At 45.9% G+C, this 11,232-nt stretch overlaps 1 protein-coding gene across 4 annotated transcripts in view; it reads right to left on the bottom strand.

The window, feature by feature from the left end:
* The window catches only part of LOC139384481 (cell migration-inducing and hyaluronan-binding protein-like), a 176,285-nt gene that overhangs the window by 11,685 nt on the left and 153,368 nt on the right, over positions 1-11,232 (bottom strand). For 3 of the 4 annotated variants that reach the window (XM_071129267.1, XM_071129266.1, XM_071129268.1), the window contains exons 19-28: positions 10,227-10,262; positions 8,167-8,322; positions 7,034-7,214; positions 6,213-6,428; positions 5,673-5,884; positions 3,491-3,676; positions 3,003-3,207; positions 2,517-2,603; positions 2,267-2,424; positions 2,008-2,108 (exon numbers count right to left, since the gene is read on the bottom strand). The exons of the other annotated variant lie outside the window; for it this stretch is intronic. In XM_071129267.1, coding sequence (XP_070985368.1) covers positions 2,008-2,108; positions 2,267-2,424; positions 2,517-2,603; positions 3,003-3,207; positions 3,491-3,676; positions 5,673-5,884; positions 6,213-6,428; positions 7,034-7,214; positions 8,167-8,322; positions 10,227-10,262 — 1,538 coding nt within the window. The remainder of the gene's footprint in view (positions 1-2,007; positions 2,109-2,266; positions 2,425-2,516; positions 2,604-3,002; positions 3,208-3,490; positions 3,677-5,672; positions 5,885-6,212; positions 6,429-7,033; positions 7,215-8,166; positions 8,323-10,226; positions 10,263-11,232) is intronic. 4 annotated transcript variants of the gene reach the window in all.

The raw sequence follows: 11,232 nt of genomic DNA on the forward strand, positions 1-11,232 counted from the left end.
TTAGTTAGTTACCTCTCAACATGAGGGTTTGGTCACCTCTAAGGAGCTACAGTAGTTAGTTAGTTACCTCTCAACAGGGTTTGGTCACCTTTAAGCTACAGTAGTTTAGTTAGTTACCTCTCAACAGGGTTTGGTCAGCACTAAGGAGCTACAGTAGTTAGTTAGTTAGTTACCTCTCAACATGAGGGTTTGGTCACCTCTAAGGAGCTACAGTAGTTAGTTAGTTACCTCTCAACATGAGGGTTTAGTCACCTAAGGTGCTACAGTAGTTAGTTAGTTAGTTACCTCTCAACATGAGGGTTTGGTCAGCACTAAGGAGCTACAGTAGTTAGTTAGTTAGTTACCTCTCAACATGAGGGTTTGGTTTAAGGAGCTACAGTAGTTAGTTAGTTACCTCTCAACATGAGGGTTTGGTCACCTCTAAGCTACAGTAGTTAGTTAGTTACCTCTCAACATGAGGGTTTGGTCACCTAAGGAGATACTAAGGAGCTACAGTAGCTACAGTAGTTAGTTAGTTACCTCTCAACATGAGGGTTTGGTCAGGGTTTGGTCATCTCTAAGGAGCTACAGTAGTTAGTTAGTTAGTTACCTCTCAACATGAGGGTTTGGTCACCTCTAAGGTCACCTCTAAGCTACAGTAGTTAGTTAGTTACCTCTCAACATGAGGGTTTGTTAGTTACCTCTCAACATGAGGGTTTGGTCACCTCTAAGGAGCTACAGTAGTTAGTTAGTTACCTCTAAGGAGCTAAGGAGCTACGTAGTTAGTTAGTTAGTTACCTCTCAACATGAGGGTTTGGTCACCTCTAAGGAGCTACAGTAGTTAGTTAGTTACCTCTCAACATGAGGGTTTGGTCACCTCTAAGGAGCTACAGTAGTTAGTTAGTTACCTCTCAACATGAGGGTTTGGTCACCTCTAAGGAGCTACAGTAGTTAGTAGTTAGTTACCTCTCAACATGAGGGTTTGGTCACCTCTGCTACAGTAGTAGTTAGTTAGTTACCTCTCAACATGAGGGTTTGGTCAGCACTAAGGAGATACACTAGTTAGTTAGTTAGCTAAGGAGCTACAGTAGTTAGTTAGTTACCTCTCAACATGAGGGTTTGGTCAGGTCTAAGGAGCTACAGTAGTTAGTTACCTCTCAACATGAGGGTTTGGTCATCTCTAAGGAGCTACAGTAGTTAGTTAGTTAGTTAGTTACCTCTCAACATGAGGGTTTGGTCACCTCTAAGGAGCTACAGTAGTTAGTTAGTTACCTCTCAACATGAGGGTTTGGTCAGCACTAAGGAGCTACAGTAGTTAGTTAGTTACCTCTCAACATGAGGGTTTGGTCAGCACTCAGTAGTTAGTTAGTTACCTCTCAACATGAGGGTTTGGTACAGTAGTTAGTTAGTTACCTCTCAACATGAGGGTTTGGTCACCTCTAAGGAGCTACAGTAGTTAGTTAGTTACCTCTCAACATGAGGGTTTGGTCAGCACTAAGGAGCTACAGTAGTTAGTTAGTTACCTCTCAACATGAGGGTTTGGTCACCTCTAAGGAGCTACAGTAGTTAGTTAGTTACCTCTCAACATGAGGGTTTGGTCACCTCTAAGGAGCTACAGTAGTTAGTTAGTTCAACATGAGGGTTTGGTCAGCACTAAGGAGCTACAGTAGTTAGTTAGTTAGTTACCTCTCAACATGAGGGTTTGGTCACCTCTAAGGAGCTACAGTAGTTAGTTAGTTAGTTAGTTACCTCTCAACATGAGGGTTTGGTCACCTCTAAGGAGCTACAGTAGTTAGTTAGTTACCTCTCAACATGAGGGTTTGGTCACCTCTAAGGAGCTACAGTAGTTAGTTAGTTACCTCTTAACTTCAGGGTTTGGTCACCTCTAAGGAGCTACAGTAGTTAGTAAGTTACCTCTCAACATGAGGGTTTGGTCACCTCTAAGGAGCTACAGTAGTTAGTTAGTTAGTTACCTCTCAACATGAGGGTTTGGTCACCTCTAAGGAGCTACAGTAGTTAGTTAGTTACCTCTTAACTTGAGGGTCTTGTCAGCCCCGAGGAGTTCCAGTATTCTGGTCCAGGGGCCCCGGGTTACCAGGCGACCCTTAGACGTTATTATGACGATAGAGCTAGAGAGAGAAAGAGAGAGTGAGGGAGAAAGAGACAGAAGAAGTGAAAGAGAGATGGGGGATGGAGAAGAGGAGGCAGGGAGAAGAGAGAGTTAACTTTGTTCAACTCAGTGTCTTCCCATTCTAACATGAAAAAGTTAGTATGTGTGTGTTCTTACTGGTCTGTCAGGTTGTTAACATAGCTCTCTATCTGGGCAGGTACACCCTGCAGTATGGAGTTTCTGAAGCCTTTGCTCTCCACCAGTCTCCCGTCATGGCCGTCCATCACCGTCAGCTGCACCCCATCATCTGGCTGGTACAACTTCCTGCCGTTAACCTGCCCGGCAACCACAACATCCAATCAACCAATCATGACATTATTGAATAACTTTTTACACACAGAGAAAGCAAACACACACACAAACACACCTCTGTGTAGGCAAAGTCCTCCTTGATGTGGAAGAAGCGTGTGTTGTAGGACTCCAGCTTGACCTCCAGGAAGTGGTCTGTGGTGCGCTGTAGAGAGAGAGAGAGAGAGAGAGAGAGAGAGAGAGAGAGAGGAGAGGAAAGAGAGAGAGTGAGAGTGAGAGAGAGATCTGAAGTGACCGATACTGGTATAGAAATGTCAATCCTGTCCACAACACTGCTGCAGAGATTTATTGATGAGATGCCAAGACTCTTTCTTCTCTTTCTTTGTATGACTGTATCTGTAACACTGTATAGAGAGGTTGTAAAGGGTTTCAAACACCGTGAATATACTATGAATAATAGGAACTAGTGTTATTACAATACTATGTACTAGTACTATGAATACTATGAATCAGTAATAAACAGTTTAAATAAGTGTTTGATTAACTATTTTAGAAAACGATGCACAGTGCCACTTGTGACCAACAGACTGAGCGCTGTCCTCACCAGCTTGGCGCTGGGCAGTTTCCTTGGCATGGGCACATCTACGATGGGCATCTCTGCGTGCAGGGGGTAGGCCTGTGTCATGCAGTCACTGGGGCCGCTGCCCTTAGGGATAACGGCTGTGATTTTAACCCTCTCACAACCCTTCACTGAACAGAAGGCAAAGTCCTCCTTCTCATTGTGGGCCTTCACTCGGAGGAACAGCAGGCTGAGAGGGAGACAGGGGAGGAGACTAAGAGTTAATAAGGATTCACTGGGAGAAACAGCAGGCTGAGAGGGAGACAGAGGAGACTAAGAGTTAATAAGGATTCACTGGGAGAAACAGCAGGCTGGTAGGGAGACAGGGGAGACTACCTACTGTACTCATCTACTACACATTCTCCTCTCTCCCCCTGATCTCTCCCTCCTCACCCTCTCTCTCCCGTCACTCCCTCCCTCTTTACCCTCTCTCATTCTCTCCCCCCTCCCTCCCTGCCTCCCACCCTCCTCACCTGGTATCTTCCTCCCAGTAGTAATAGCCTCGGGACAGGTGAGACTGGTTGATCTTGTCTCTCTGTGTGGTCCTCATGAACACACCGGTCTTCCTTGTCTGCTTGGTCAGCCGGTTGTGGATGTCCGAGATGATCGTGAAGGTGGTGCCTGGCGGGTAGCATAAGCCTACGTTGATCCAGTCGTTCCTGGAACACACACACAGACAGACACACAGACAGACAGACACACAGACAGACACACAGACAGACACACAGACAGACACACAGACAGACACACAGACACACACACAGACACACACACAGACAGGCACACAGACACACACACAGACAGACACACAGACAGACAGACACACAGACAGACAGACACACAGACAGACACACAGACAGACACACAGACAGACACACAGAGACAGACACACACAGACAGACAGACACACAGACAGACACACAGACACAGACAGACACACAGACAGACACACAGACAGACACACAGACAGACACACAGACAGACACACAGACAGACAGACAGACAGTTAATCAACGATATGAAAAAGGACATGTTACAGGAGGCAGCCCAGCACTGAGATGGGCTAAACAACTACTCCCACTCACCGGTCATATTAATTAGTAAACACACCGTGGCAAAACATTTTGCCGTTCTTTATTGGACAAGATCAGGTTAGTCTCTCTCTGTTTGTCAGCTTTCTTCCGTTTGGTGATAGTGAAACTAGAAACTAGTGAATACGACTCTGCAGTCCCGTGTAGCTCAGTTGGTAGAGCATGGCATTTTCAGCAACTGGGTTCGATTCCCAAGGGGGACCAGTACGAAAAAAGTATTGGATAAGAGCGTCTGCTAAATGACGCTCAAGGCACCACAGATGATAGTCCGTACGGCCCAGTACATCACTGAGGACAAGCTTCTTGCCATCCAGGACCTCTATACCAGGCGATGTCAGAGGAAGGCCCTCAAAGACTCCAGCCACCCCAGTCATACCCTGCTCTCTCTGCTACTGCACGGCAAGCGGTACCAGAGCATCAAGTCTAGGTCCAAAAGGATTCTTATCAGCTTCTACCCCCAACCCATAAGACTCCTGAACAGCTAATCAAATGCTTAACCAGACTATTTGCACTATACTTTTACTACATATTACCTCAATTACCTCGACTAACCTGTGCCCCCCCCCCCCCGCACATTGACTCTGTACCAGTACCCCCCTGTACATAGCCACACTACTGTTATGTTATAGTTGCTCTTAATTAAATTATTTGTTATTTTTCTATTTTCTTATTTTTTACTAGTTTATTTTAGTAAATATTTCTTAACACTTGTTTTTCTTATAAGTACATTGTTGGTTAAGGGCTTGTAAGCATTTCACTGTAAGGTCTACTACACCTGTTGTATTTGGTGCATGTGACAAATACAATTTGATTTGATTTCAAATGTGAAATGTCATGCAGAGTTTATGGTTGAACCTGAAGTTCCATTCCACAAACAATAGATGGCGCCAGAGCAGCATGTAACCAATGGGAATGCCCATATCCCACAATACAGTATATGTTCCTCCCTCCGAGTCCTTTCGGGGTAATCTCAGGCCAGGGAGTAGCTAGCACGCTTGAAATGACTACAATGCCTCTGCTATTCAAATGACTGCCAATGATATTAAGAATATTTGCTGGGCAGGGGTGATGTCATATGCTAAGACAAACAGCCACCATAAACTACTGTATCACACTGTCCCTTGGGTTATAGGGTTCGTGGAAGGCAAGGGTGTGACTTGATGATATGGGTTTTATGAATATGACCACATGGTCAGGAGATGGGGCTTTGGGTTACTGGGGTTATTGTTGACTCATAAGATGTGGTGCCATGATGTGGACAGTTTTTTGGATCAGATGCTGAAACAATGCTGGGAGAAGGAAGTGAATAGTGTGTGTGGTGAAGGGTGCATGTGTGTGTGTGTCTGTGTGTGTCTCTCTGATTCCACTACCAACCTGTGTAGTCTCTCTCTCTGTCTGTGTGTGTGTGTGTGTGTGTGTCTGCAGGTGTGTGTGTCTATATCTCTCTGAGTCCACTACCAACCTGCGTAGTCTCTCTCTCTGTTTCTGTTTCTGTGTGTGTGTGTGTGTGTGTGTGTGTGTGTGTGTGTGTGTGTGTGTGTGTCTCTCTGAGTCCACTACCAACCTGTTGAAGTTGATGAGCCACACAGTGATCTCTGCAGGAGCAGCCTGGTCCCAGTGTACAGTGTAGCCCTTACCCAGGGTGACCACGGGCTGGAACTGCTGGTAGTGCTTCTTCTTGCCCAGAGCGCCCTCTAGTGTCAGGGGTCTGTCAGGGTACTCATCCTTTACCATCTGCATGTTCAGACTGGCAGGGTTACGTGTCTGTATGTAGATCTGAGGGACCACACACACACACACATTAATTCACAAACGCATACAGACACAAGCACACACACAAACACACAAGTGTGTGTGACTAGGAACATGTTCACTAATCTGGAAGACATTAGAAAGTGAGTGAAATGAGAGGGAAACGAGGTCACACTGCACAAAAACCTAGTGTGTTAGCTTTGAAAGGAAACTTAACCCACACTTTATTTTAAAGAATGTGTGAGTACATACTGTGTACCCATATGTGTATGTGTTTGTATAAGATACGGTGTGTGTGTGTGTGTGTGTACATGCATGCTTCCTTCAGCCTGCATGGCGTATGCATACCAACCTGTGCATAATGCCCACTACAGATGGCAGCCCTCCAGTCAGGCACGTCAATACAGTCAGGGTGTCTCAGTAACCAGTTGTCCTCTTTGACCAGGAAGGCTCCAGGGTACTCACTGACCGAGCCGTCCACGTCGTGGAATATCGTGGTCTTGTCACCGTCCATTTGCATCTTGTTAAACCATGGGCCGGGCTCACCGAAAAACACCCGGGACGTTATCTGATAAGAAGAGCAGGGGGTAGATGGGGAGGAAGGGGTGAGGGGGTGGAGAGAAGAGAGGGGGAGAGGGGAAGGAGAGGCGATGGGGAAGAAGGGGTGAGGGGGTGGAGAGAAGAGAGGGGGAGAGATAGGAGATGGGGAGGAAGGGGGAGAAGGGGTGAGGGGGTGGAGAGAAGAGAGGGGGAGAGGGGAAGGAGAGGAGATGGAGAGGGGAAGGAGAGGAGATGGGGAGGAAGGGGGAGAAGGGGTGAGGGGGTGGAAAGAAGAGAGGGGGAGAGCGGAAGGAGTGTCATGGAGGTGAGAAAGAGCAGCATGTCTCCCCTGTAAGACCGTGCTTATGGCACTGCATTACCCATAATCCATCTTGACAGCTCATGCCCAAAATCTGCAGCTACGCTTTAGGGCAAACACACACACACACACACACAATACACCCCAACTCCCATCATGTGTACAGGTAAATGCTAATCAGCGTGATACACACCCCCCCCAGCCCCCCCCTCACACACTCACACACTCACTCACTCACTCACTCACTCCCTCACTCACTCCCTCACTCACTCACTCACTCACTCACTCCCTCACTCACTCACTCCCTCACTCACAGGCACGTCGTCGAAGGTGATGTCGGTGACGTTGTTGTTAGGGCAGCTCTGCCAGGAGTTGTTGAGTCTGAAGCCGAAGGCGCTGGTGTGTCGACCGTCCAGGGCAATGTATTTTCTGAAGGTGCAGTTCTGCACGTTGATGGGCCCGTCGTAGATCTGCATGCCGCGGATAGGGAAGTCACTGCAGGACAGACATACAGAGAGTCAGAAAGACCAGAGGGAGGGAGACGAGTTAGAGAGAATGAGAGAGAACTTGACGGACAGACAGACCCTGGTCAAAAGTAGGGCACCATGTAGGGAATAGGGTGCTATTTGGGACGTAGACAAGATCATGGGTGCTTTGCGATGTTCCCAAGTGTGCCGGAGGGGACATCGTCATCTCTTTCAGCACACAGACAAGGCTCTGTGCTATCGGATATTGGATAACGACTGCATCTTGGGACCATTTTGTAACACTATGCAAAAGTTCACGTGGTTGCAAATGATAATTTTTTCTCCATACAGCATATCATGTAGAACTGAGACATATGATGGATGACGGGTTTCTTTCACCCAGACAATAAAAGAATGTCAGATATGCACAAGTTGAGACATCATACTTTTAATCATACTTTCTGTCTGGCCAAGCACGCAACACGCTGAAAAGAGAACAGTTGAAGGGGTTCATTTCAGGGTAAAATGTGAATGAGGAGAGGCAATACGAGGAAAGGAGAGGAGGAGAAGGAGAAGGAGAAGAAGAAGGAGAAGAAGAAGGAGAAGGAGAAGGAGAAGGAGAATAAGGAGGAGAAGGAGAAGGAGAAGGAGAAGGAGAAGGAGAAGGAGAAGGAGAAGGAGAAGGAGAAGGAGAAGGGGGAGAAGGAGGAGGAGGAGAAGGAGAAGGAGAAGGACAAGGAGAAGGAGAAGGAGAAGGAGAAGGAGAAGGACAAGGACAAGGAGGAGGAGGAGGAGAAGGACAAGGAGGAGGAGGAGGAGAAGGACAAGAAGAGGGGAGGAGGGGAAGGGAGATAAGAGAACAAGAAATTAACAGACAGAAGAGGAGAGAATAGGGAGTGTGTGTGTGTGTGTGTGTGTGTGTGTGTGTGTGTGTGTGTGTGTGTGTGTGTGTGTGTGTGCGTGTGTGAGCCAACACTCACACTCCTCGAGGCAGGGTCCTCCCATTGAGGTCGGGTCCCCCGGGACCCCAGATACGGTTGTCAGGAATGGGCATGCCCCTGTTCTCACTCTCCCCAACAAACAGACTGTTCTTCACCTCCTGACGAGAACCATCGTCATCAGGGAATGTACCACCACTACACAGATAGGGAAAGACAGAGAGAAAGTGAGAGAGAGAAAGAGTTTGTGTGTGTGTTCATTTCATCGAAAAATCCTTTTAATTTTTGTTGACTAAAATGTAACGAGACGAGAATTCCACGTGAGACTAGTGGACATTTCATTTGATATCAAGCTCCTGTTCATCTGTGTTTTCTAATCAGAAGCATGCAGAATATTCTTCAGTTGTGTGGACGGATTGAGCTGATCTGCCCGGCTCTCTCACACAGCTCCCAGTGGTCACATCAGTCCCTCGTCAATCTGATGCGAAGCCAGGACACTGGACTTGTACCCAAACTCAACTAGAAACAATAATGCTTACTCTCTCTTACTTTCATGTAGGCTATTTTTACTCTGATCACATCAGTCTATATTGTTAGTCATGAATCTGTGTTGCCGCTCTGGTACCGTTCTTGGGGTGTTTTCCTATGGGGAAAACAGATGCTATTTCATGAATGTTAGGAGTACAGTCATAGTTCTGACGTCTTTGGAGAGGTCAAATTCTCCCCTTTTTAAATAAAATAATTTTATTTACCCCCCTTGACGGTTATGATGTGGAGAAAATCAGAGCCGTAAATGATTGAACATCTAGCCAAGGCTTTATATCCTATATAATTAATTATGTCAGGCATTGGTTACAATCTGTCACAATATAAATGTTGCCAGCTAAGGTATACGAGGGGATCGTAGGTCTAGTTGGACAAGGCTATCTGAATGAGTACATGATGGAAGTTAGAAGTAGCTTAAATATTCATTATTTAATAGATTATTTTTTCTATTATGTGACTAAAATGGCTGTGACTAAAACTGCTGTGATAATAACTAAAACTGTCCAGAGTTTTAGTCGACTGATAATAACTAAAACTGTCCAGAGTTTTAGTCGACTGATAATAACTAAAACTGCCCAGAGTTTTAGTCGACTGATAATAACTAAAAACTAACGAAGGATGAAATTACTAAAATGTGACTAAAACTGTCCAGAGTTTTAGTCGACTGATAATAACTAAAACTGTCCAGAGTTTTAGTCGACTGATAATAACTAAAAACTAACGAAGGATGAAATTACTAAAATGTGACTAAAAGGTATTTTAAGATTAAACATAAAACCAAATCTAAAATAGATGCCAAAGTTAACACTTTTGTGTGTGTTTTTGGTTTTACTAAATTAAAACAAGGAAAATTCCCCACAAGGAAAATGTCTGTTTTAGGCTTAGGGGTTAGGTTTAGGGTTAAAATTAGGGGTAGGGTTAGAATTAGGGTTAAGTTTAGGGTTAAGGTTAGGTTAAGGGTTAGGGGTTAGCGAAATAGGATTTTGAATGGGAATCAATTGTTTGGTCTCCACAAGGACAGTAAAACAAATGTGTGTGTGTGTGTGTGTGTGTGTGTGTGTGTGTGTGTGTGTGTGTGTGTGTGTGTGTGTGTGTGTGTGTGTGTGTGTGTGAGTATGTGAGTGACTGTCAGAGAGTTTGTGTGGCCAAGAGAGAGTGTAAAAGTGTGTGAGTCTGTGCCAGTGTGTCTCTCTCTGAGAGTGTGACCTGGTTTCTGAAACCAGCTACAAACCATGCCCAGGCCCATATACCTAGAGATGCCACTTTCACACTCCCAAATTACTTTCACATTCTTTCAAAGTCTTTCTTTCCCACTGCATCATAAGCAGACGACCATATAAGGTGTTTTCCAATTACTGCAACGGGGTCTTCTGCAGTCACCCGTAAATACAAACATGAACCACACATGCACGCCGCACGAAGGCACGCGACACACACACACACACACACACACACACACACACACACACACACACACACACACACACACACACACACACACACACACACACACACACACACACACACACAAGATGTTATTAACATTAATGTCTTACCTAGCCAGTGTTAGGCCAATTCCATTATCAGCAAATCTGAGGGAGAGAGAGAAACAGTTGTTGGAGCCAATCACATAGTAGACGGAATATTAGAATGAGAATATTACACAGACATTATCTGTTTCCGCATGTCAACAGTGTGTGTATGTGTATGTGTGTGTGTGTGTGTGTGTGGCTATTCACACACTGTTTGTCTAAAACTCCAAGGATAAGGGTTGACATTGGAAATGTTGGCAAGGATGCAAAGCAGCAACAGACTGAAGGTAAGAAAAACAATAGAGGATTCAGTGTAAATGCTAGGGGATGTTTCTGACAGTTACTGCTGTGTTGAGTGCTAGACCTGGCAGTAGAAGCCTAGAGGTAAGCATGATAATTGGGGTGGCAGCACCATAGGACTGAGAGGGAGGTTAGAGAAATACAAGCTAGTCAAAATGTAGCCATTTTTCAGAGGCGTGATTGTGTATATTTGTTAAGGTAGGTTACAGCTAAATATGTATTTGTTACAATCCACCTATCACTCAATCCCTCCCTCCCACCTCTACCGCTCGCTCCTTCCCTCCGTCTACTCACTGGCAGTCGTCCAGCCAGACATCTCCTCCCCTCAGCCAGGCTCCGTGGTCCTGGTTCTTGTAGGCCACAAAATGGTGGATGAGAGCTGGGACACGGGGCTTGAAGGGATCCGCATCCTGGTGGGGTCCATATCTAGAGAGAGAGAGAAGAGAGAGAGAGAGAGAGAGAGAGAGAGAGAGAGAGAGAGAGAGAGAAAGAGAGAGAGAGAGAGAGAGAGAGAGAGAGTGAGAGAGCGAGAGCGAGAGCAGAGAGCAGAGAGCAGAGAGCAGAGAGCAGAGAGAGAGAGAGAGAGAGAGAGAGAGAGAGAGAGAGAGAGAGAGAGAGAGAGAGAGAGAGAGAGAGGGAGAGAGCGAGAGCGAGAGCGAGAGCAGAGAGCAGAGAGCAGAGAGCAGAGAGCAGAGAGAGAGAGAGAGAGAGAGAGAAAGAGAGAGAGAGA

This window comes from Oncorhynchus clarkii, chromosome 26 (genome assembly GCF_045791955.1).
Source record: "Oncorhynchus clarkii lewisi isolate Uvic-CL-2024 chromosome 26, UVic_Ocla_1.0, whole genome shotgun sequence".
Classification (NCBI taxonomy): domain Eukaryota; kingdom Metazoa; phylum Chordata; class Actinopteri; order Salmoniformes; family Salmonidae; genus Oncorhynchus; species Oncorhynchus clarkii.